The following is a 27,167-nucleotide window of genomic DNA, read 5'->3' on the forward strand; positions in this document are numbered from 1 at the left end:
TCAGAGCTCTGTTCCTTATAAAGGCATCTGTGCACTTTTGTTTCACACCTGTTGGGCCCGTGCCTATTTGTTTTGGGAGATTTGGAAGATCCTGAAATGGCAATGATCACTGACTGCCCCAGGGGTGCGTTTTTTTTTAAAAAGGGTTATTACCAGGAGTTGCTGCTAGTACACCAGGAGCCCCTGGTGGCACAGTGGTAAAACTGCTGCCCTGTAACCAGAAGGTTACAAGTTCAATCCTGACCAGGGGCTCAAGGTTGACTCAGCCTTCCATCCTTCTGAGGTCGGTAAAATGAGTACCCAGAATGTTGGGGGCAATATGCTAAATCATTGTAAACCGCTTAGAGAGCTCCGGCTATAGAGCGGTATATAAATGTAAGTGCTATAGCTATTGCTATTGCTACACGTAGCAGCAAAAAGATAGATCCTCATTCATACTATTTGTTCCCTGGTTCACAATAACAAGTATTACCCAAACGGAACCTGGTTAAATTTGGCTTCCATTTGATCTGAAAGCAAATACACAGTCCACTGTATCCGAAGGGGCAGCCTGGGTCTATGGTCCCTATAAGTATGCCACACATGTGATGCTTCAAGCCGTCTGAAACAGGTCTAAAGACTGCCAGACATGTTGTTCTACTAGCAATTTAAATTTCAAAGCCAATTCCTATGTGCATCCATTTACATTTGTTTTAGGGTACAACAAAATGTATTAGATTAAACTATAATTCCCAAATCACTTATTCCCAAAAAGCACAGTGGGTTTCTGGGATAAGCAATTTGAAGATTACAACTTTACCACAAACAGAAAAGTATTGTAGTGAGATACAGGATTTATTTGGTAGGGAACATTTTAAATGAGCTCTGCCAAAATCTATGAAGTATATGGCAGGAAAAAAAATATTTTTCTTCTCACTACTCTGTTATGAAACATATTGTGATATTACATTAATTCGTCTTTAAAATACATGAAGAAGAGTTCATCCATCATATCTTCAGGGGCATTTGATCTGGGCAAATATCTCTTTCAAGATATTGCTTATATTGTACATTTAGAGAAAGAATATAGCATATGCTTTTTTATAACTTTCGTAACTAAAGTATTTACATTTCATTAAAGGTACCATTTAGTTTATAATGCAACAGATTAGACAACCACTAGGGTTTATAAAAAGCTTAATATATTTAGTTGTATACAAATGATAAATTGTAATGTGAGGCAGCAATATTGAAATTTCTGTTCTTCATAAGTAAACAAGGCCCAAGTTCCAAAGAGGTACTTATGCATGCTGAAGAGCCTGGGCCAGTAGAATTTTGTACTCTTTTCCTTTGAATGGAAGATCCATGTGTCTTATGATAAGCTGCTTTAGAAATTCTCCTCAGGTTCAAAAGAGATTTGCTATGTGGCAGGACATTTGTGTGCTGCTGGATCCAGGATAAAGATACTGGTGGTGGAAGTGGTTTTAAGAGCTGAACTGATAGGCCTTAGCAAATCAATCACTCAATTTATCTATCTCATTAGGAGTTTCAAAATTTTAGTCAGTTTGTAAAACAAAATATACCCCGAGAGCATGATTTATCCAGTACCAGGAATTATCTTAAAACCCAGTGGCTGATATTCTATTGCTGTGCTTGGGTAAAAAAGTTGTGCTAATGCAAGATCAAATAACTGTGTGGAAATCACAGTGATGCTTGAAATTGTGCTCTTGCACATAAGGCCCCTGAAAAAACATAGGAGGCATGCCACAGATGGTGTACCTTGTTGCACTAGCGCAAACATGTTTGTGTTAGCACAACACTAGTATTGAGTGCAAGCTTCAGACTTAGCACATTAACTTGTGCAACAGTCTTGCTCTAGTGCAAAGTGATACCGTTAAGCACAAGTGTAATTCCATTGGAATTAATGGAATTTAAAGGTACTCAACCTTGGCTGGATCATACCCTATGTTGGTTTAATAATGTGTCTTTATTCACAGTTTGCAGCTTTTTCATAACATAACTGGAAATACTCCTATTTATACTCCCATAAACCCCTATGTACTCACGTTGTGTATGTTGCAATGAATGATGCACTGCAGTGGATAATGATAAGGCCCATAATAATTACATGGCAGTAGCAGCAAGTATGTGCACAGGCTCTGCCCTATCTGCTCAACATCTAGCTCAGGGACAGGCAACCTTGGCTCTCCAGCTGTTGTTGAACTAGAACTTCCATCATGTTGCTGGCTTTATTTTGGCTGGGGATGATGGGAGTTGTAGTTCAACAGCAGCTGGAGAGCCAAGCTGTCTACTGCTGAGCTAGCTGGCAGTGTCAGCAAGGTGGAATCAGCAGCTGCTGATTGTGTGTCTAATGCAGCTGTTAATCTTTCCCACCAAATTCTGCCATTGTCTCTGATGAGTCTTGGATGAAAGCGAATGATTCAAGAGGCCCGGATTTTGTTTAAGAGTATAGACTCCTTCAGCTTGTTTCACCCTCTGAATATACAAGCAAATTCAAGGCTCATGCAAATTCAAGGTTGTTTTCCTAGCCTACATAACTTGTGATCCAACAAGCTAAATGAAACTATGAGGTTGTTCAAACAATCAGGCAGGTGGGGTAGCGGGGAAGGCTGGGTAAACTCACCTCTACCCCCAGAGGAGTGAGTTATTGTTTTGGGAGTGTGGATCGCGCTCCCAGATGAGTAGTGCTGCGTGGTGTAGCACTTAGCTCCGGAGGCCGGGACAACGTGTCCCAGCCTCTAGTATTACCACAATGTACTGCATGACACGCACGATGACATTGGGGGATTCCCCCAAGAGTCGGGCGTCGTCTGTGTTCAGCCAGCCTGGAAACAGCCTGTGCTTGCACACGAGCAGGTAGCCTGGGTTAAGGGAACACTCACTTCCTTAATTTCAGCTAACAGCTGGACTAAAAAGCTGGGCTAGGCCATGCTGCCCTCTGGTATTGGGCCCTTTCCCAGTGGTTCTCTTGTGCAGCTTAACCCAGGCTGGGCTTCCCTAGCCTGGGTTAGGCTGCGCGTGAGAACAACCTCCATATATTGCAAGGTAGTTGACAACCCATCTAACCTGCAGGCCCAGTCAGGCAGCAAAAACAGCAGTGTTGTTGAGCCCCTGAAAGACCACATTTCTTTGCTGATTGGGAATAGTGGGCTACACGTTATACATGTCTATCCCAGGATTACTGACTATGAGTGGGTTCATATAACTGACAGAAAGATGGAACTGGAGGTTCCTGGTGAGGAAGGGGATGAAAAAAATTCACTTTTCTTTTCCTTAGTCAGGAAAGCAGGGGGGGGAATGCAGAGCATCCACTCCAGGCAGCAGGCAAGCAAGACAAAGCAAAGCTCCTCTGACTCTCTCTCTCTCTCCTCCCATGAGGCAGAAAGGCAGAATGGTGGCTGCCTGCCTCCTTGAGTACATTTGAAAACCCCTCCTTTGAACTCCCCCCATCCTTGTCCTTTCTTTGACCCTTCCTCTAGCCAATGTGGGGTCAGTCACCCCTGGCAAATCAAGATTGGAATGGAAATGAGCCAACCTGGAACCAGGGTGGAATCACCAGCCAGTCATTGCACACTGTAAGTCACCAATCTGAAGCATGGGAGGGTGGGATTAAATAACACACAACCCTTGTCACAAAATGGAGACAGCAAGAGAGATCGCCACAAAATGGAAGTCTGAATCAACTAATTTTTCAGGCCCAAAATCTGGGTGATTTGTTTTGGACCCGAATCAGGCCAGCTAGCACAGGGGCGAATTATTTTGTTTACAAATCACCCAAAACAGGTAGATTTGGGTACAAATAATTTTGTACCAGAATTGATTTGCACATCCCTAACACAAGGTGCAATGGCTGAACCCTTTGGGGTGGGGTACAAGTTGCATTAGAGGCCTCCATTATGCTGTCAAATACATAAACTACAGTTTTATACAGAGCAATCATGAGCTCCTGCTTTTGCATGAAAATATGACCACTTGCTGAAATGAAAGCTGTAGGGATAGTGAACACTGAATGGGTTCTTTCCCAAAAAGAAGGAAGGCTGACACCATTTCAGACCTGAGGAGTTTAAAAGTCTACATATATTACCAAAGAATATTCATGAACCTTCACACTCCAGCAAGCTACAGATGCCAAAAGATGGTCCTGCCTTGCATCAATGCTGCTGAAGGAGGCACATTTCCATATGTTTAAAAAAAAAAATCCAATGAACACAATTCCTGACATTCAAGGGTAGAGTGGCAATTTTCCGGTAGAAAGATCTAGTTTCACTCTGAAAACCCTCCTGGGGAAGAGTAATAATAAGTGAGACTTCTTTTCATTTGGCTTCTTTTCTTCAGCACCTCGGAGGAGCCCCTAGCAGTGTGGAGAGTCAGCTGCTCTCCTCTCCCTTCAAGAATGGCTTGTATATTTTCAAACTGTGAGTCTGCTCTTGCAGTCTTGCCAGTCTTATAAGGATGGAAAACAGATTCCCCACCCCACCCTGCCCCCATGAAGCTCTAATTTCTGCTAATAGCATTTATTTTGAAGATTCAGCTTGATACACTTTTCATTAACTAACTGCTAGATTGTACTATGAGTATATAAATGGAGTAGAAAATTAAGTCAAAGCATTATTCAGTGTAACAGCAGCACACGCTAGGGTGTCAGGTTAAAAACAATTGCACCATCTTGACTGCCAACTGGGCTGCCACACAAGAATTTTGTTGTTCATGGAATGCCATTCATGCACAATATAAACTGATCAATTTGCTTCACTGCCTCTACATTAGACAGAAACATATTTCGACACGTGGACTTAATTTAGGAGGCCTGCAGATATAGGAAAACAGAATACAATGCACTGATAAATCTGTTATGATCAAGTGGAAATTACCCATGCGTATAACAGAATACTGATTAAAGCATTCCTTGATTTACTTTCCAATACCCTAACTCTTTGGATGGATTGCAAGCTTATATCTAGCCTGACTTTCACATGGCCCAAACTGTAAAACTACATTGCATGTGGGTCCTCCAGTCCCGTCCCCCCCCCCCGCCACTAGTACCTATGGAATTGTTAAATTCTCTTTTACACGGTTAATGTATATCATGAAGACGTTAAGGCTGTTCTCATTACCAGCCCTACCAGAGTAGGAGAGCTGTAGCCCAGATTGGGCTGTTCGTGAGAACCACTGGAATCATACCTGATCCTAGTGCTCGTCCTCTGGGTAGCCCGAGTTTCAAACCGGGTTAAAAGTGAGGTAGGAAGATGTGCACGTGCCTCCAACCTCACACCTGGAATCTGTGGAAGCTTGAACTGCTGGCAGCCAAGGCTTCCATTGAGCTGGGGGGAAGGAGTAGCCAGGCAGCACAGAGCTCTCCCAAGGCACCACGAGAATTGTGAGATATTGGAGAATGCATCCTGGTTTCCCTGCTGCCCCTCACCACTCTAGGATCACTTGTGTGCTGGTTGTGTGGGCACATGAGCTGCAGTGGCAACAGCAGCCACAGATCATGGGGGGGGGGAGGTAGGCAGACCTTCCCCACAGCCCCATTAGCATTGGTTTTGTGAACAATCTTACTGTGTGTTGACTGTTTTTATGTGGCAAAGAGGCCTTGTAAATGCTTTGATGTGTAGAGATTTGAGCTTACCAACTCATGTTTCAATTTATATGTATACACATATACACATGCACACACATCCCTAGTCCCTGTGGAGCTAAAAGTAGCACCAAAACTTCATGCTCTGCTGCTTTCAGGTAACCAATTCATTAGGAAATGGGAGATCATCCAAGAGGCATCTGCAGAATTGCAATGATGTCTGGAGTGATATCCCAACTTCTGGTGGGGCAAGCATGGGAGAGACTGAAGCAGAAACTCTTTGGTACCCCACTTTTAGTTTCCCTATCACCAGGAGGACTAAAAGGAGCATGACAGAGTCACACTCCACTCCTTTGGACAGAGCTATGATGGAAGGGGAATGGACCCATGGACACTCAAGTGCCTGGGAACTCACAAAAACCTGTCCTCGGAACCAAGCCAATGTCTTTCCTTACCTACGTATTCCTTAACCTGCATATACAACAGAAACATGTTGTTTCACATATAAGTACAGGCTGCAGTAAATAAAGTATTAATATAAGCTACGCTGGAATTAAAACCAGCCCACATACGTACCAAGATGTTAGTGTATTGACATTTGGCATTGATCCACCAAAGGTTTTTGCATTCAAAGATTCTGGCCCTGATCCAACTGTGTGCAGCAACCAAGGCTATGCACACATGACTGAGTAAAAGCAGCTAGTATCCCACCAATCAGCTGTTGGTTGGGGAAAGGGGAAGCGGGTGTGCAAAAGGGACCTGAATCCAGCTTCCCCTCTAGCTTTTATTTAAGCACTCAGCAAACTGGAGAATTACACAGTTAGTCATCCAGCTAGGAATGTGTGCCCAGAAGCCTGCTTCCATGTGTGCATGCCCCGTAACAAGATCAGGGTATCTGGCTTTAAGCCCAGTGGTATTACTATAAGGGAAACCTAGTTAATGCCTGTGATGGAGAAGAAATTTCACACACCCTTCCAGAACAGAGCCAATCTGTTGCAACAGGTTGTAACCAGTAATTTTACTATTTACCAAACCATAATCCTTCTTCCCCCAAACAATGTATTTTAGTGGGGACTTAGTGACTAACAAAAATGTTATTTCTATAGAAATAACATCTTAATTTTGTTCCAAACTCCCTCTACCCTCAGTTGGTTGCCCATAGCAATTTAAATTTTTGATTGGTTAAATAATGCAGCATGGAACCAATTTGGGACCACAAAGGGTATGCAAGTCAAAAGAAATGAACAACAAGAAGGACATGGCACTGTACATGGAAATATTGCAGTACAGAATCCTAGCTCAAGTCACAAATGAAAGACTATTAATGCTATAAATTGCTTTATGTATTCCTGCCCTGTAACTGTCAGCTGCTCTTTCTAATCTCTAGTTTCCACCCCTTAATATTTTCCTTGCATTTCATACAAATGAAATCCAGGCATGTAATAAATATGTTATCAACATTCTTCCATGCACTGCAGTGTGTATAATCCTTTTTGATATAAATTGTCCGTGTGATAGTGAAGTGATGGGACTGATTTTCCCCTCTCTGAGGTCTGGATAAGGTCAGATGAGATTCGGGAGATGACATTTAAAGTCAAAACAATAAAGTGTGAAGGGTTATAAATGAAAGCGTTCCCCTTGCCCTGAAGCTTCCCCATAGGCAAACAAATGAATAACTAATTCACTGTAACATCTTCATTCAATGTACTCAGCTGTTGAATATGTAAGTTCTCAAAGCTGGGGTTAGTCAGACATCTAACACATGCTAATGAACCAACTAAGTTTGTTTCTGCTGATGCTTTCCCCCTCTAAAAATCCCTTTATCTATGCAGCACAGGTTAGAAATGCTGAAGCAAAGCTGCAGGACTGAGCAACGGGAAAGCAAGTAAACAAAAACTGTGATGGAAGATGGAAAGGAGATGAAGTCCCACAGCCGAATGCTCTTGCCTTCAAGATAAAATAATTATCAAGGCAGCCTGCACAGGGGAAAGCATGCTTGCTTCCCTTGCTCTCTAGCCCCAAGCAGAAGAAAAATACAAAAAGCAAAGGAGAAAAGCATTGCCAGATGATCTGCTGCATGTTAATAGTTACGAAGAGTCTGCTCATCTCATTGGGGCTATTTGGTCTGTTTGTGGTGTGGAAGAAGGATGGGGGATGCACAGCTTCTCCCTGTTATCAGGCGCACACAATCTGTGACCCAGCAAGCTGAAGGCAGCCCAGCAGCCATGTTTGACTAGCCCCTGTTCCTGGAGTCTTAGTCAGGCAGGAGGATGATTGAGCCTCTGGGGGACTGCAGACTATGGCTGGTGGGCTGTGCTCATGCTCAGCTTGCTGGATCACAAGTTGTGCAGGCCTGCTAGGATTCATAAATCACTAATATGGTTTTATATTTAACACACAGCAATGAGAAGGGATATGCATGTAGGCCCGTGTGTTCACTGAGTGCGTGGAGAGGGATCCCATCTGCCAACTATGCTCCAATGCTTGGGTCCAGGCATTCTTTAAGTGCTGACTTCTACAGGATCCCCACCAGCAATTAAGGTCCTCTAGAGAAGGCCACTGGCAATTGCCACTGGCTTGTCTGGCGGGCAGCGGCAACTTAGAACTGAGCCTTCTCTGTAGCTGCCCATGAGCTCTGGAACATACTCCCAGTCAAGATACAAGGTTTGCCTTCTTTGCTGGCCTTTAAGAGAGCTCTAAAACCCACATACTTTTAACCAGACATTTTGATGGTTGTTCTGCTTTTAATGGTGGTGTGTGTTTTTTTAAAAGGTATTTTAATTGTTTTGCTCTTATTTCGTAAACTGCCTAGAGATTTTCTTCATTAGGTGGTATATACATGTAATTTATATACCACCATATATAAAATGCTGAGCTGCCTGCCAGCCATGCTCCTGCCAGAACTGCATTCAACATGGGTGGGTCGGGGCATGGCCACTGGGGATGTGGCCAGTGGACACTTCAGGTTCAGGTGCCGTGGCCAGTGGGCATGATTCTACGCCTCACTCATGCATTCACTGAAGGCTGGGTGGGTGAGAGTGATCATGAGCCAGAATCTGAGCTCCCACAATTCGCACAGCACCCAGCACACATGAGGCATGTCCAGTGCCCCCAGATCATAGTCATTTGGCCCACCTCACCTCCTGGCACAGTGTGCACCAAGCTGAATACAACCACCAGCTCACACCAAACAAAAACCCTGACTGGGAATGCACTTTGGAGCACCCTCCCAGAATGGTGGCACCTCCTCTCCTCTACTTTCACACCTATGTTGCCACCATCAGGGTGGGAGGAAGAAGCTATTTTGAAGGAATAACTGTATGTGACTTGCTTTGATATTTTAGTATCTGCATATTGGATTCTCATTGTTTCATGTCAGCTATCTTTGATATTTAAAGTAGAAAGGTGAACAGGAGTGTTTTAAACAAATACATTAATACTAGCTGAACCCACACAGATCACCTATGTACTAGGACTTTGTTGCTCTCCTTGCCCCCTGCCACAGCCCCTGCTTTATTGCTCAGAGTCAGCTACCCACCTTCAGCTGCCCCTCCCTGCTCTCTCGCTTACTTACACCCTCCCTGCCACTCGCTTGCCCCTTCCCACCTCTCACTGGCTCATTTGCCCCCTCCCCACCGCTCGATGTCTCACTCCCTGCGCACTCTCTCACTCATCCCTCTCGCCTCCTTGCCACCACTCGCTTACTCACTTGTGCCCTCCCTACCACTTTCTTTCTCTCTCACTCCCTGCTCACTCACCCGCTCCCTACTGCTCGATCACTTGCCACCCTCCTAACCACTCACTCACTCACTGGCCCCTTCCCCGTTACCCACTTGCTTACGCACTCCATCGCTTACTCACCCCATAGCTTGTCTCCACCATGACGCTCGCTCACCCCTCCCCACCCACCCACTCACTCGCCCCGTCCCCACTGCTCATTAACTCACTTGCCCCCTACCCACTCTGCTTCCCTATCTGCATATGGAATCCCCACTGCACAATCACCACGGTACTTCTGTTCTGTTACCTCCAAATGGTAAAGCACTGTGTGGGCAGGGCTTACCATGTATGACCTTAGTGTATGATATAGAGTGGGATGGTATGCCAAGTGCAGGACAAATAACAATGCATAGTTGGTACGCTGTGTTCAACTTGTTGGACTGTGAAGGCCAATCCAGACATCCACCCCTTCCCACTTTCTCAGAAAGCTCTTTTTATGAATAGAAATGGCTGGATAATGAATATAAAATAATCACAGGAGATAGTGATCCTGCTTCTCCCTTTCGCATTTCTCCAGTTCGCTGACAACTCTGCCTGCAACAGTCTTTCCTCTTAATCCTTCCAAGGCACTTTTCAGATTGTGAGCCTTACACCACAAAAAGCGGTGTAAACTGCAATGTTTTGTGGCACTAAATTCGCATTAGAGATTCATTGTAAGGGGGCAAGCGTCCTACAAGAGGCAAATACAGCTTCCCCCACCACAACTGATTTGCACTACAACACAGCAACAAAATCCGAAAGAAGGCACTGGAAATGTGAATAGTACCTTCCTTACAACGCAGGGGCTGCGATGTAAAACACAGGCAATACAGAAGCACACTTAAGGGACCGTTGTGACACTGTGATAGTGTGCAATCTGGAAAGCGCCCTGAACTGCTTCAAGGAGAGCAGCTAAAGTGAGAAAGAGAAAGGGGGAGAAAAACACTGTTTGCCTGTGTCTTTTTTGCCCTGGAAAAGCACAGAGACACAGAAGACATGCTTGCCTCTCCTAACTTGTCTGTGCCCTGCCTGATCTGCCCAACAGCACATGGGGCCAAGCCAGTGTGTGCAGAAATGATGGCCTCACCACTGAAACCATCCGCCCCCCCCCCACACACTCACACACACACTTGTGTCCCATATCGGAAACATAACGTAGACAACCCTAGTAGAGACTGCCCAGGGGAAGGTAGTTCTCCCCAGCCAAATTCTCTATTTTAAAATTTTAAGCAGTTGTAAGGCTGCTGCATAAGAAGTTTTAAGGCACAGTAAACTTGAACCTCCCATATATCAAGTGGCGAATTGCAAAAGGAAGGGAGATGTGAAAAGAAAGAAAGAAAGTACTGCAGGCCAGGGACCCAGTCCTAATAGGACCTAGCATTGTCCCTGTCAAAAACACACCAGGCTTTTGAAGAGGTTGTTGGATTCCTTTAGGGAGCAAGAAAGGGTTTAATTATCAAAAAGGGGGGAGGCTGTGGGCCTGAACCAGACCAAATGGGCCCTGGACCCGGACCTTCTAAGTACCTAGCATCATGCCCCTGCAGCATGTGCTACTGAATAAAATGCAAAGGGCATTATTATTCTGACCAGCACTTTTGAAAGGACAGTCAGGCAGACAGTAAACTGGGAGCTGCAAAAAGCAATTAATAAGTGGAATGAGCAAGATTTCATTTGGTTATTTCAAAACATGTTTCTGTGAATGGTCTAGCAGTGGCCTGCAGTGTTATGATAAACTGTGAACATTTAAGTAACAAAGTCTTGCGTAGAGGATTGTTTGTTTCCCTCACACTGGGCTGTAGCACTGATACCATTTAGAAGTCAACTTTATTATTAGAAGCAGATAATGAGAAAAGAAGCAGAATTTCATTTGCCTAACTCAAAACAACGTTCTGCTAACCACGGCCTGCTGCACCAAGATAAAATAAGAGTATGCCGATGAAAATTCCTCCTACAGTGGAGTCGGCATTACCAACAGATATTTGAAAGCAATGATATTAATAACAGGTTTAATATGCATGCAAGTAATAAGAAATTCAATAATGTAATGACTGTGGGACTTGAGTTGGTTGCAAAATGCCCCTTTCCTTTTTTCTCTTTTGGAAGAGACAAATTAGCAAGACTGAAATAGGACAGAAATGTGGGATGTGTATGGTTAATGGAATTGGTTTTGGTGACAGCATTTAGCAGTTTTCTAGTTGCAAGTAAGAAGTGATTGTATTAAGGCATCAAGTCAGATCTGCTATCATGGATTGTCTTTTCATATCATATCCCAGGTCTTCCTGCTTGGGTTAGGTAATAAGCCAATGTGATAACAGAGGCTGATATGTACTACTAGGTACATGATAAGAGTGTCACACATGCAGCCAGTGATACTTGCATTTTATCCCTAACAATCTGAAAGGTGCTTTCACATCATCAGCTTGTGTGAATTATCCAGAGGAATCTTATTTAAAACACACCTCACTCCAAAGGATGCATATATCAAAGTCCAATGCCACTGCACAGTTCGGCTTGATCATACTACACATATAAAATCTCCAAGACAATTTCATAATGTACTGATTTTTTTCTAATATAAACCCAGTGAAATGGGCAGGATTTGTTCATTTCAGTAGAGCCTGGGCTGGAGAAGTTCCAGGTGGACTGTGCCTGTAGGCTTCCATTGACAAAGGTTTTAATGTATCAGGTTTTTATAAGGTTTTGAATTGTTTTTTTATTATTATTTTTAGCTGCTTTACTGTATTTTAAAATTTTCATTCTCGATCATTGGTTGATCTTAACTGTTTTATGATATTTGTGAACCGCCCTGAGCTATTCTGTAAGGGCGGTCTAGAAATTGAACAAATAAATAATAATAAATAAAGGTGGGGAGAGGAAGGAGAACAATGTGAAAATAAACAAAAGGAGTTGAAAGTAGTTTTTTAAAATATATATATACTTTGAAGAAACAGTGCAATGTAACTCCAATGAAAGAGCTGAAATAAATAAGAAAAGATATTCTAAGTTTTCTAATATGGCTGGACACCATAACATTTGGAAGTTAACTTTATGGATAAACCATTCTAAATGGAAGACCTACTCACAAAGAAAAAGGTTCCTTACCCTGGATCTTTCCTCCAGTTTGGTCATCATTACGACAGTTGCACCCCTTTGTTCCCACATCATTCTCCAGAAATCTCCAAATGTTTCAGGAAGAGCTCCTTGGGTTGCAATATAGGCATTCTGCTTTCGGTAGCCATCTATGTAGTTCGCATTTATGTAATCGCTGCCTGGTATACCTAGAAAGTAAAAAGAGGGCCTATCGTTGAGAGTTTATCCAGTTTTATCATAATTTCCAGGGCAAGAATCTCGCTGGTATTCAGTAATTTCCAATTGCATGTAAGTTCCTCCCCCACCCTCCCTTCCCCCCACCTTTGCATTTGATTTAGAGTTTTTACTTGCTCATTTCATCCAGGAGGGCTGTATATAATCTATGCTTGTGATTACTCAAAGAAATCATAACAATCTTGTGCATTAGAATCTGCTGAGACGTTTGGTCCAGATGTTGGTTAACTAATCATCTTTGATTCACAAAATTTGGCTTTAAAATCAAGCAGGTTAACTTTAAGGTAAAGTGTGCCATCAAGTAACTTTAGCTCCAACCAAATCTCCCTACAGATTCAAATGATCACTTAACCAAGATTCCTTCCTAGCCCACTACTTGCTACAACTAAATCAAAAATACCATACCCTCTTGTTAGCTGAATTGCAACTTGGTGGGAAAATCTGCTATTTTTACATCAAGGAAACAAGCAAGCATTTTTGTGAATTGTGGCCTACATCCCTACATCAACTGAATGGGAAAATAGGGACATGTTGGCAGGTACAACATCCTAGATAACACACCATGGATGTACCAACAAGACACATCTATGCTGTGGAGAGCTTTCCTAGTAATGCAACATCAGGGGAGCAGATTTCAGTGGACTGCTCTACCTCCAGAAGTGCCCTGTGTCACCCAAAAATATGTCCCCGAAGGTCATGCAGAATGTAAAACGAGCTACATTATTATATGTTGGAGTTTTACCATTACAGGATTATATAATGATTTTATGTTGTTAGCAACCATGAGATCTCTTTCAACCAAAAGGTTGAAAGGGCCTCTCACTTCTCACACAGGATCTCTCACTCCTACTTGCATCCATTATCTCTGTCACAAAACTCACACATAGTCTCACCTCATTCTGAAAGACAACCATGTCATCCCAAGCTGCTTGATAAGCAGAATGGTAAACACTAATGCCAAAATGTAAAAAAGGAAATGTATGGATAAGAAATAATCAAATGCAAGTGTGTAAAATGGGGATAACTGTCCAAGCATCCCTGCCGGTTAGAAAGCAAGTGACTAAGTCATAGTGATTTCATAACCATTTACATAAAAACCAGTATACTGAGGGAGCCTTGCAATAAATAAGAGAGAGGGACAGAGAAACACTGTGCTTTCTTTCCTTACGAGCTCACCAGCAGTGAAGACTGGACCATGCAAGTTCATGGAGTGGGGAGGTTTTGACCTTACCGCAACGATGTCCTCTACGGCAAAACTTTACATTTTCCCATTGGATGATGAGTAACTGACAGGGTGGACCCTAGGGTCTTGGACACCCTAGGTGAAGTATGACTTTGGCACCCTCTTCATATTCAGTTAAAATTACATTCTGTATCACAGATAATATAATCTTAACTGAATGTGGGGGGGGGAGGTTGGGGGGAGGTCAAAGACATACTTAGTAGCTGGTGCTGGCTGGTGGAGGATTTACTCTGTGTGGAGCTGGGTAGCAGAGTGGGATGGCAGTGGTGGACTTACAGATTTAAAAAGCTACTAGCCGACCCCACACAGAGCATCTGTGCGCTCTTTGGGTCTGGCAGTTACCTCTCCCCCCCTTCTGCCCCAGTATCCGGCTGGCCCGTGCTGGGCTCAGGCTACCAGGGCAAATGCCGCTGCCACAGCCAGGCCCACCACCGCCATCTCGGCTGGGGTGAGTGCCGCTGCTGTGGCTGGGCCCACCGCCACTGCCTCGCCTTCCCAGCTGGGCCCGCCAACTTGCCTCCGTGGCCGGGCCTGCCACCGACCAATCCTCCTGGGTGTGCCTCAGCCTATCAGGTGCCTCCGCCACCCAGCCAATCAGCTGGGCGCCGGGACGCACATTCCAAGGTGCACCCAGGAGAATTATATATATAGATAATTTCCTTCCTCACCATCACCCCCACCCCAGCTGCCATGCAGAGGGTGAAGACGCTTGGTGAGGATGCTTGGCTTGTGCTCCCGAATTGGTGCCCTAGGCAACTGCCTAGGTCCACCTAGTGGATTGACTAAGCTATTCAGTTTTATAGGGAGAATATATTCAGGAGGTTCTCTGGATAGCAGTCTTACTTGCCCCAGGCTCCCACCAATTATCTTGCCAACTGAAGCTTGTTTGCTTTGTTACACTTTCCACTGAGAGCCACTGACTGTTCTGGGAGAAAGTAAGCAAGCTGCGAGGAGAGGAAACCAGACTTGTTCCCCACCCCAAGGCACTGATGTCTCTAGTGACAGAGAAACTGTAGCTCAAGATTAAGCCAGAAGGGTGCACAAACGCTTAATTTTCCACACTGGTCTTCTGTGTTGCCCCACTCCTTGGCATCTGCTAATTCAACAAATGAACTTTTCAAAATAAATGGAAAATCTGAAAGTATAATAGAATAATCTCATTAATAAGACTTTCCTTTTGCTTAAAAAAATAATAATTCCCCTGTATGCCTAATTCTTCATTCTACTACTCAATTATCTTTGAAGGAGACTACTGACCTAATGTGACCCTGTTTAAATTCCAATACAGTTTGGAAAGGGTTTTTAAATTGTATGGATTATTTATGAAGTTTGCTTTGACCTGCAGTATCATCCTGGGTGACCCTGAACAACCATAAAGACTTCTAAAATCTGTATTAGGAGAATCAAGCTGCAACCAGAATTTGCACAGCTTTTAATGCAGTATGGAAAGTGAGAAATTATTTGCTATAGGTCATGGACACTTAGCTCTCTGATTTTTAGAATTGAAAGAGAAGAAATGCTTCTTCAGGGTCCCATGTACCTAAGACAAATAACTTCTATACCTGAGTTCATCAGCTTCTTACATTATGATCCCACCTCTTTTCAAGCATACTTGTGTGTAGAGAAATGCATGTACCTGGAACCTAGGAAAATCATGAAAACTAGCTGATCTGGCACAGATCATCTGCACCCCTAGTTTGCCACCGCCTTCTCCCCACCCCCGGCCACTGCTTTTTTGCCTGCCCGCCCACCCCCACCCTCCTGCCCATCTTCTTCTCCACCCACCTGTAGCCACCATCTTCTTCTTGTTACCTGCCTGCCCCCATCTCCCTTTTTTTGGCGCCACCTACCCGCCTCCCGCTTTCTGGCTGCATGCCATTTTCTTTGGCTAGCCAGCCACCAATGCCATATTCTTTCTCTGGCCCGTCCCGTGGCTATCCGACAGCTCTCCAAACTCTCATGAGCACTACCTGTCTGGATACTGCACATGTGTTCAAAGATTGGGAGTAATGCTGACAATAGTGATTTGCTGAAAATAATACCAGGGGCTCTTGATGACCCAGTCGGCATGGCTGAAAGTTGTCTGCCACAGCCGTGATACAATTCACAAATATGACAACCATCTTTAGTGACGAACAATTCTCAGTACAAAATACAAGATGAAAATTTGGAACTGGGGGGGGGGAAAGGCAAAGAAAGGTCTTCTGAGGCACAGTTGACCAAAATACTATTTGTACCTGTGATTAGTAGTGTGGACAAAATAATATACAATCATGGTCACTAAGCAAAGTATTGCCAGGCTCACGGTAATTACAACTAATTATATCTTTGATTGCTTGGTTCACACATTCTGATTATCCATTACAACATGCGCCCAAGGATGACAATTGAGATTGCTTGTACATAGAAAAACATTTGGGAAGCAGACCTAGAGCCCTTTCTCACGACTACCTATCTGCGGGGAGGAAGCCCAGAAAAGTTTACCTCCCTGCAGACAATCCTCCAGGCTTCCCTGGATCACCCACCCAAACAAGCACGAGCTGCTGCTGGTGGCTCCGGGGCTTGGGGTGCCAGGACACATCACCCTGTGTTGCCCCCCCCAATACCATAATGCACTGTGCTAGTGCGTGGTGCATTATGGGGATCCCTCCTCCCCTCCCCAGGCTCTCTGTAGTCTGGCAGCCATGGCTGACAGACGATTAAAAAAAAATGGGTTAAGAGAGCACTCACTCCTTTTTTAGAGGGAGGCTTCACAGGTGGGTTTGCCTCATGGTATCGCCGGGATCAGCCTGCCCGGTGGTTCATCCCGGTGGTTCACACGAACATGCAAAACTGGGCTGGGCTCCCTTAGCCCAGTTTTGCAAGTGTGAATGAATAGCCTCCTAGGCTTACAGAAGATGGGCAACTCTGAACTCTATTTATGAACCTGATGCATGCTGAAGCCCCACATTTTAGCAGGGACTTAGGTATGTGATTACAAGTCTTGGCATGCTAGCTATGGATAATGAACAGCCATTCTGGATTTCATTGCAGAAGCTGAACAATCAGGAACATACAGAGATTGCTACGTTCATGAATGCTCATTTTCTACATGTTTTATTAATATAGTAGCAATTGAATATGCTACTGGTATACTAATTGAATAATGAATATGAAAATACTCTTAAGCCACTCCACTCACAGATCACTTCAAATCAGTTCTTGATCCTATACTTAAAAAAAAGACAAATATGACTGCTTGGGAATCCAAAATGTCCTGTGGATTCTTGGGAGATCCCTGTTTGCATTGTCTCTGTTTGTAGAGCATTGAATTAAGGTCCACAGAGCTGGAAAAACCAACGACGATTTAAGCTACAAATTGCTTTGAAGATTATACATTAAAGGCACAGTAGTTCTGCTACTACAAGGGAACCTAGTTTGCAAACTCAACGCTAAGCCTTTCAGAAGAACAGTTACTCTACTATAAAGTAGAGAATTGGGGTTCATAAACTTTCTAGGTAGATGAGAAGCTTTTCCTGAATTTCCTGAATGTGGAAATATGAGTTAATGATTCAGAAAATAACATCAGCCAGGCACAATGCCACACATCCTCTATTTATCAAAGATGATAAAACATTTCTGTACAAAGCAGACGGAGGGAGAACGAAGCCAACATGAGAAATCTATACCTAGTGGGTATTCTAGCTAAAAGATGTAAACCAGACATACACAAAAGGAACAATTTTCTGTATAAATTAGAATAACATTACAAATGTTTAGTATTGTTTGGAAAAGCACAGCAAAATAAGAGCCTTGAACACAAAACAAAAGAATAATCAATGGGGGGGGGAAACCAAATCCCACGTCCACCTTTTGTGCATAATATGCCAAGGAGCTCTTTTGGGAAGCCTGGCTTAGAGCCATGAGAACTGGTATTAAAATTATCAGCAAGAAGGCACACTACATCTAAGGCTAACCTGCTAACTGAGCAAAGAGGCACCTTTTAAAAGTGGTCATTCTCTTTATTTAGCAGCGGCAGAGAAACTGGCTCTATCCATCCACAGCACAGCATCCCTCCAGTGGCTGTTGCTGGTAGGGATGTGCAAACTGGCTTGAAGTCGAGCTGGTTCGCCATCGAACTGGTCAGGCTCGAGAGCTCAAGCCAACCTCTGCCCCCCTAAATTTTTATTTTGTTTAATTTAACATTCATCACCAGTCTGGCAGGCTCAGTGATTCTGCCACGCCTTTGGGTGTTTGAGCATGTTTCTTCCATTCCCTTCTCCCCCTGCTGGCCTTCCCCTAGTCTTCTAAGGGCCTGCCACACATGTGCCCTGGCCATTTTTGTGGCCCAGGCCATGCAAATGGCCAGGGAGCATGCATGGTGGCCTCCAAAATGGCCACCGCCACTGGAAAAAAGGGCCATAATGTCCAGGGGTGTATCTAGGATAGGGCAGGCAGGGCACGTGCCCCGGGCGCCACTTGAAGGGGGGCACCATTCTCTAAAATTTTTAAAAAATTAAAAATGGTCGCCGAAAACAAAATGGCCACTGCACATGCTCAAATAGCCTCTGTTTTTAGCGGCCATTAAAAAAAAACATTTTAAACAATGGCCATGACACATGCTCAAATGGTCCCTCCAAGGCCCTAGAGGCCAGCGTGGGGAGGGGGAATCTTTGCAGAACCCCCCCCCCCCCCAGCCTTTAGGAAGCACCCCGAAGGGGCTACAGGTAAAAATAAAAATAATATAAGTCACTGTACACATATTTAGTTTGGAACTATGTACAGAGAATCAGGGCTTGTGAATACTGAGCGGAAGCTTATGAACTAGGATTGTATTCATTTGCTCTTACTTTGCATCTTGTGATAAGTGAGTTAAATGTGATGTCTTAATAATATGGCTATTAATGGTGAGTTTGTCTTTGAATCAGTGTGAAATCCTTAGTATTAAGGCCCACTGGGAGATTCTTTCTCTCTTTCTCTCATTTTAACTGTCTTTCTGAAATACTTGAATATATTCCAAGCAGTGACACAGTTTACTCTGCATATCCTTTAATTATTTTCAGAGTAGCCGGGAAAAGCCAAATTTTCCATTTATTTTTAAAACTTACGTAATAGTGATGCTACAATGCATAGTAGAGAATTAGACAGGTACTTCTCTTTAGTTTTCCAAGTACATCTCCACATAGTGTTTGGGTATTTCATGAGCCCCAGCATACTGAAATTTGTAGTTTTCCAGCATTTTTTGGTCTGGCTACATCCATTACTAAATAGTTTTTGAAATATGAAAAGATTAACGAGCTTGACTTGTATTTTTGAGCTGATATTATGGTAAAGTTATCTGAAAGATGGGTGTCAGATGCTTGGACAGGGGGCACAATTTCAGTGCTTGCCCTAGGCGCTATTTTCCCTAGATACGCCTCTGATAATGTCCCATAAAAGACCGTGGGGAAGCTGGCAGGGGGAGAGAGAAATGGCAGAGATCTCTCCACGGCTGCGGCAGCACCACCCAAAGCCGCCAGACCCGGCAGTAAGTGTTTTTTAAAAAATATTTTTTAACTTTAGAACCTCCAAACTAGCTCGAATTAGAGTTGAGCTGGGGGATTTGTTCTGGGACACAAATCTGAACATGCTCGGTTTGATTCAAGTCCAGGTTGGACTTGAACTGGACTGGGCAGACCGGTTTTGTGCACACTCCTAGTTGCTGGAGTCTACCTTATGTTTCTTTTTTAGATTGTGAGTACTTTGGGGAAAGGGGGCTATTCTGTCTATCTATCTATCTATGCATTCATTTATATCTGTGTAAACCACTTTGGGAACTTTAAAAAAAAAGCAGTATATAGATATTGGTCATATAAATATTTGTTGTATTCTTCATAAGGTTGCTCCCATAATATTTGAATCCAGTGTTACTGGTATTTGAAGAAGGCATTCCCAAGATGCCAATTTTTCTATTTTAATCAGTGTTTATGTATGTATGTATTTACTTGCCTACAGATTTATATTGGGTTGGAAAATGTGAGGGTCAAAAGCAACCATGACCTTTCTCTATGGCACGGCTGCTCAACTTCAGCCCTCGTGCAAATGCTGTCTTACAACTCCCATCATCCCTGGCTATTGGCCACTGTCATTGAGGATTATGGGAGTTGTATTCCAAAAAATGCTGGGGGTCGTAAATTGAACAGGCCTGCTCTATGGTAATGTAAGAAGTTGATAAGAAGTAAGTTTAAATGAAACCCCGTGATCTGTTGTGCCATGACAACAGATATGTTCCAGGTACTGAGCATGATGATATGGCCTTTCAGCTTTCAATTATAGTTGAATACTTTTTGGAATCCAAAATAGTCGAATACTTTAGGTTTAAATCAGAAAATATTGTTAACCTAGGTAGGCTTATGGTGTTTTCAAATGGAGAGTTTGTGACTGTCACTCATGAGGTACATATCATTGGTCATGGTTGGAGACCTATTGTTGGACCAGTTGGACCTTTGGTCTGATTGAGTAAGGCAATAATTATATGCTTATGGTAACTGTGCTGTCAAAGTAAACTAGCAGAATTAGTACAGACGGCACATTAATGAGCACCTGTCTTGGCAACCTCTGTAACAACAGAATGGTCTCAAGGCACATGAGAAGTAACCTACAAAAAGCTAAACAGGTCTGTGTTTAGTCAGCACATAGTTGGAGAATCTGAGAACACTTAGCACACCACTTGAATTGCATGGAAGAAAGCAGGTTATATGTGAAATAAATTATTAACAGCCAACTCAAGTGCTGTGCCATGAAGCAAGTTCTGTTAGGAAGGCTCTCTTGACCTATTTTCTGTTCAGTTTCCGCTGATGGTGCTACCACAGTTGGAAAGGATGCCTAAAGCAAACAGCCTGATAACAAGGTACAGTTGACTGTCAATCCATGAAAGACAGAACAAGGTGATCACTGAATAGTACATCTTGCACACACAGAAAATAGAGGATTTCTTTTCTTGGTATGAGGGTTTTTCCTTTAAACCTCATAGATACAGTTTTATTACTTTGTTATCTGGAAGTTTTGCGATATGATGGCTATGTATTGGCATTTTGTAATACCATCTGTAATTTGTAATGCCTGGACTAACTATGTTTTATCTTTACCTTCTATTAAAATTAAAAAAAATTAATAATAATTTTTTAAAAAAGAAAACAGAGGAGTTCCAAGAGATCCTGTGATACAGGCAGACTGTGGGCCATTTCACAGCAATGCTAAAAATGTTTTCTAGTGTGGGATTCACACAGTATTAATAAAGTACTCAAAGTAAATGAGCATCACTTTTATATAAAATGTACATTCAGTGTTTCATATGTGCATTGCAGACCTGGAAAATGCAATTAAAATCTCATTTCTGAAAACATTATGTAATTTATCCCAGGCAGGCGAGCTGCATAAGCCAAGACCTTGAGGTTGTGAAGCCTTGTTTTTCTAAAAGGCTATTTGGTTTTCTTTGGGGGGGGGGAGAATGCGTAGAGCAGCAAACTAGACTATGAAGAGGTGGAGCTAGAAGGAAACTGAGAATTGTGGGTCAGATTTGGAAGTGAAGTCTTGAATTACAGCTCTGGGGTGAATATTTTACTTGAGACCTCTTTATTTTTCCATGAATAGAGCCCAAAATATTTCTTACAAGTCTAAGAATGATCAAAATATTATTACTTTAAACCGTAATAAGGTCATTTGATAAAAGATCTGCTGAAAAGAAAGTGTGCAAACTATTTTTCAGTGAGTTTACCTGTTAAGGCCAAAACTCCCCCCCCCTTTCTTATTAAACTCAGTTTTAGGAGAAGGTGGGCAGAGCTGCTAATTTTGGAAATATCTGAGAGCATGCTTCTGCTTCACACTCAGAACCTGCTACACTCCTTGGCAGGGGGTGGGGGTGGGGAATCCTTTTCACAATAACCTTCAAGCAGGTCCTTCGTCATTTCAGTTTCCTGCTATATATAGTTTAATGCAAAATAAAACAAGAAATGGTAATACCTGGCAAACAGAGGAAAAGTAAAATGGTTACCAACTGAGCACAACAAAAATTGTGATGCCATTTTATTGGATTGCTTCTCTTACCACAGTCCCCACTCCATGGTGGGGTGGGGTGGGGGGGATCCTGAGGCACTCTTGTGTCACATCTGATAGAACAAAAAAGCAATCAAATGGTGCAGGCAGTTTGACACAATTCTGCAACCCTTTGTTAGCTCCCATAGCTTGAAGGCATCTTTACATGTACAGCAGCAATTGCCATCATTACTTATATTTGGGCATAAGAGTCAGAGAGAAGGCAGTCATTTTGGTATCTAGCTTTTTTGCAAAAGCGTGGGTCAGAAAAGGGACAATGGGCCAAACTTCCTCCCAAGTTAACACTACGTAAGAACTTGGTGGTGGTGAACTCTTGCTTGCAGCAAGGGGAAATAAGGCCTGGAATTTGGCTCAGCAGCTTCTGATGAAGGTGTGTGCCAATGAACATGTCCCAGACTGGGTGGTAAACTAATTTAAAGAATAAATGATTAGTAACACAAGAGAATGTCATTGCTACGAACCATTCAGACATAATCTCATTCTCTTCTTGTTCATGGAACAAAAGCATGCATATACACACAGCCATTATTTCCAGGCAAACTTTTTATTACACAATAAATACACATTTGTTACTCAGTTGCTAGAGAGATTCTAGATTGCTTTCCTAAATTTTCCTCCTTTTGTTACTACACAAAAATGCAGTACTTATTTTTTCTCCTTTCTTCCACTATCCAGCTTCTCCCTCTTTCTCTTTTTGAGTGTGTGTTGACGAAGCATTCACACAGATTCACATTGTGCGAATATTTTGACACGTGTATGTGTCACACTCCAGAATATTACGAACAAGGCAACAATATGATGCCACAAGTTAGACACAAGGGATCAAGAGTGTAAGAAAGATTGTTGCCAATTTTCTACCAGGCTGCATTCATGAGCTTTGCTAAAAAGGCACTAAAAGAAGCGGAACATTTTGTCTGTACAAAGGTAAATGAAACAAGAGCCACACAATGGGGTGGGTAATGCAGATCTCAGCATTCTTCCTTTGATTCACTGTAGAAAGTTGTCATCTTAAATGGCTTTAATTAGACTTCACAGTTTATTTGCAGGCTGAAATCGCATCATGAAATTGTTTCAAGTCTTGACAAAAGCTAAGTACTGCACAATCTCCCTATTTAAGGCAAATTAAACCATAAACCTTTGTTTCAGGGATGTTTTTCTAAGAAATGGGCAATTAAAGAATATTTTAAAAGAGAGTTTGAAGTAATAGGATTAAGCTCCACAGTGCTTGTAAACAATTACCTTCAGAAAATACAATGAATATATTGTGAGAAAAAAGAGTTTGAACAAACCATGGAGTTGGGGGTGGGGTAAGGAGACCTACAGCAGATATTATATGCAAATAAAACCTGATGTTAGTGATATGGTTAGTTTGTAGCAAAAGGCCACATTGCTAAGGAGTTTAGTAAAGTTAAACGGCACCACGGTTAAACCAAAACACTAAAAGTAAAAACTCATATAAAAAACGGTGTTAGGAACAGATTTAAGTAACAGATTTAAACAGATTTATGTAATAAATGAAAACGCTTTAAGAGCGGCTTGTGACGGGTCTGAAGAAACTATATAGCAGAGTAGCATAACGTAAAGATTACTCAGAGGGAAAGGGGGCATGGACTTTCAAAGAATTTTGGCAAGGAAAACTGGGCTCATTTGGGGAAAAATACCAATGGGCAATCTGTAGGAGACTTTTGTATTCTACTGTTACTATGAATATTTATATACCGCTTTTCAACAAAAGTTCACAAAGTGGTTTCCATAGAGAAACATAAATAAATAAGTAAAGACGGAAGATTCCATCCTTCTTCCAAGAGGTTCGGGCGATCTTATGTGGTATTAATACAGTCTATCCTTGCAACATTTGCATGAGAGACAGTGAGGCACAGCCAAGAGGAGGCCAAGGCAGCCAAGCCCAATCTTGCCTGTACATGTGAACCTGCGGCAGCTGAGTGGTTGCCACGGAAGTTAGGGGTGTGCACGGATCAGTTCGGAGGCCATTCTACTGGCCTCCGAACCGGTCTGGAGAAGGGGTGGTTTTGGTTCGGGAGGGTTAGGGTGGGGGGTTCCATTAAGGGCAGGGGGGGCTTTACTTACCCCTCCCGCCCTTTCCCGCGTTGGCGCCGTAAATATTGTAAGAAATCCGGGCGGCAGGATCCCTCGCCGCCCACTTCTATTACCGATTATGGTTCTGCTCCTCGGAATTTTAAACATCGGGGGGCGGCAGGGTGCTTCCCTGCCGCCCCCTCGAAGCCCCCTGCTGCCGCTGAAGCCCCTTTAAATCTCGCCCAGACCGGAGATTCCGGCGGAGAAACTGCGCTCGGGCGGGCGGCAGCGAGACGTCTGTCCGCCCGCCCGCTCCCTGCCTTGCCGAGTGCAAAGTGCAGGGAGCCTTCTGCGCACGCGCGAAGAAGGAACTAGGAAGCCTTCTTCACGCGTACGCAGAAGGCTCCCTGCACTTTGCACTCGGCAAGGCAGGGAGCGGGCAGGCGGACGGACGTCTCGCTGCCGCCCGCCCGAGCGCAGTTTCTCCGCCGGAATCTCCGGTCCGGGCAAGATTTAAAGGGGCTTCAGCGGCAGCAGGGGGCTTCGAGGGGGCGGCAGGGAAGCACCCTGCCGCCCCCCGATGTTTAAAATTCCGAGGAGCAGAGCCATAATCGGTAATAGAAGCGGGAGGGATCCTGCCGCCCGGATTTCTTACAATATTTACGGTGTCAACGTGGGAAAGGGCAGGAGGGGTAAGTAAAGCCCCCCCCGCCCTTAATGGAATCCCCCACCCCAGCACCGAACCGCAGCTCCGCGGTCCGGTGCACATGACTAACGGAAGTGGAAAACCCACCTGTGGAGCCCACCACTTAAATGGGGTAAAGGGAGCGAGTGTTCCTTTAGCCCCATTTTTGTAACTGTGCACAGCGCTGGCTGCTTTTAGCTGGCGCTGCAACATAGATGGGCGCCAGCCTGTTGTGGCGGTCACCCCCAGAATGCACCGTGCACTCACGTAATGCATTGTGGAATTTCTGGGGGCCAGGACCACATGTCCTGGCCTCTGTGCTGCTGGGGGCAGCCGGCAATCATTTTGGCATACAATCAGCATGCCCAGGAACAACAGAGAAATCATCTGTGGAGAAGGTGCATTTGAGTATCCTTCCCTGCTGCCAAGTCCTTCTCACAGATTGTGAAAAAGCCAGAGTGGGCTGTGAGGATATTAAAGCCCAGGTTTTCCCAGTTTCAGAATAACACTCAATACATTGTATCACACTGGCTTTCTTACAAGACATTGGCTCTCATCCAGAGCTACTTCTGTCAGTATGTTATTTACCAATGGCTCCTAATGAATTACTTAATGGATAACTTAGAAGGATACAAATAGTGACCCTGACAATTTATTTTAGTGGAGAATCCCTTAAAGGGGAAAAATAAATGTACTAAAATATGTATTTTGGGCCGAGCACATTTGGCTAAATTCCTGTAAAAAGACAAAAACAAAAAAACCCTTCTCTAACAACATCATAGGGTTAGTTTCTATGGTAACCCCAAAACAAATGCAGCTGTGAAATGAATGTAATGCTAGGCAGCCTATGTATTTTCATATTTGGAGTGTTTACTGTTTCTTTAGAGGCTGACAATATAGGAAAATAAAGTATCAAAGCCTGGAAAAGTAATTCTGTTTTAATGCTGCATTACAAGCCTGTGCTTCAAAATCCAGTTTCTTAGAAAGAAAAAGGGACTCTAATATTTGCATTCAATTATCGCACGAATTCTAATCTAAAGGGAAGTGAAATAAATTTAACTATTTCTCAAGAGATTGAAATTGAGTGCCAAATCTGATCCATGTTGTCATGCATGGATCAGTTTGGGGTAGCAAAGCTTAAAGTCAGCTGGGACTGAATTAAAAGTATGGCTGCCACAGGCCAAAAGGGTGTGGTCATGGTTAGAGTGTTGCATTTGGACTAGAGGCATGGGGGATGAAATCCATGTTCAGGCAAGAAGCTCACTAGGTGACTGTGGGCTAGACAGCCTAACTATCTCATAGGGCTGTTGTTGTTGTTGTTGTTGTTAATATACCACCTGACTCCAAAAGCTCCAGGCAGTTCAAGAAAACTAAGACAAACAAGACCAAACTATTAAAACAGGAATTAAAAAATTTAAAACATTCAGAAATTACAGCAAATAAAAAATTTGAACAGCAATTAAATTTTAAAACATTAAGAGTTTACAAAATGCCTGGCTAAAAGACTGTGCCTTAAGGGCTCTTTTGAGGGCTGGAAAAGATGTTATATATGAATGTCTATAGGGAGTACATTTTATTTATTTATTTATTTATTTTTACATTTATATACCGCCTTTCGTTAAAAGAAAACCCCAAGGCGGTTTACAAAAGTTAAAACATACAATAAAAAGGCAATAAAAACATCAAGCAAAAAATATAAAAACATATAAAAACAGGCATAAAAACAATACAACAGATAAAAACACACAGAAGCAGCAGTAAAAACGATTATGTAAAAGCCTGGGTAAAAAGCCAAGTCTTTACAAGCTTTCTAAAAGCCGTGATGGAGTCCGAGGAACGAATGGCCACTGGGAGAGCATTCCAGAGTCTAGGAGCAGCAACAGAGAAGGCCCTGTCCCGAGTGCACGACAGCCGGGCCTCTCTCATTGTCGGCACCCGGAGCCCGGCCCCCCCCCCAAGATGTCCTCGTCAAGCGGGCAGCAACCCTTGGGAGCAGGCGGTCCCTCAAATACCCCGGGCCCAAACCGTTAAGGGCTTTAAAGGTCAAAACCAGCACCTTGAATTGGACCCGGAAACGAACCGGCAGCCAGTGCAACTCTTTCAAAATGGGGGTGATGTGTTCCCAACGGGCAGCTCCAGATAAAACCCTCGCTGCCGCGTTTTGCACTAGCTGCAGTTTCTGGATATTCTTCAAGGGCAGCCCCACATAGAGCGCGTTACAGTAATCCAGCCGCAACATGACTAAGGCATGGGTAACCGTGGCCAGATCTGCCTTCTCAAGAAAGGGACGCAGCTGGCGCACTAGCTGAAGCCGTGCAAAGGCACCCCTGGCCACCACCTCCACCTGAGCTTCCAAAAGCAGAGCCGGGTCCAGTAGTACCCACAAGCTGCGTACTTGCTCCTTCAAGGGGAGTGCAACCCCATCCAGAACCGGTAAAATCTCCTCATCCCGATTTTCTCTTCATTCC

At 43.5% G+C, this 27,167-nt stretch overlaps 1 protein-coding gene across 42 annotated transcripts in view; it reads right to left on the reverse strand.

Moving 5' to 3' along the window:
- PTPRD (protein tyrosine phosphatase receptor type D) overlaps positions 1–27,167 on the reverse strand; it is a 1,992,390-nt gene that overhangs the window by 82,909 nt on the left and 1,882,314 nt on the right. For all 42 annotated transcript variants that reach the window (XM_053297923.1, XM_053297924.1, XM_053297928.1 and 39 more), the window contains one exon: positions 12,440–12,615. In XM_053297923.1, the coding sequence (XP_053153898.1) occupies positions 12,440–12,615 (176 nt within the window). The remainder of the gene's footprint in view (positions 1–12,439; positions 12,616–27,167) is intronic.

The sequence above is a fragment of the Hemicordylus capensis genome, chromosome 2 (genome assembly GCF_027244095.1).
Source record: "Hemicordylus capensis ecotype Gifberg chromosome 2, rHemCap1.1.pri, whole genome shotgun sequence".
Taxonomy (NCBI): Eukaryota; Metazoa; Chordata; class Lepidosauria; order Squamata; family Cordylidae; genus Hemicordylus; species Hemicordylus capensis.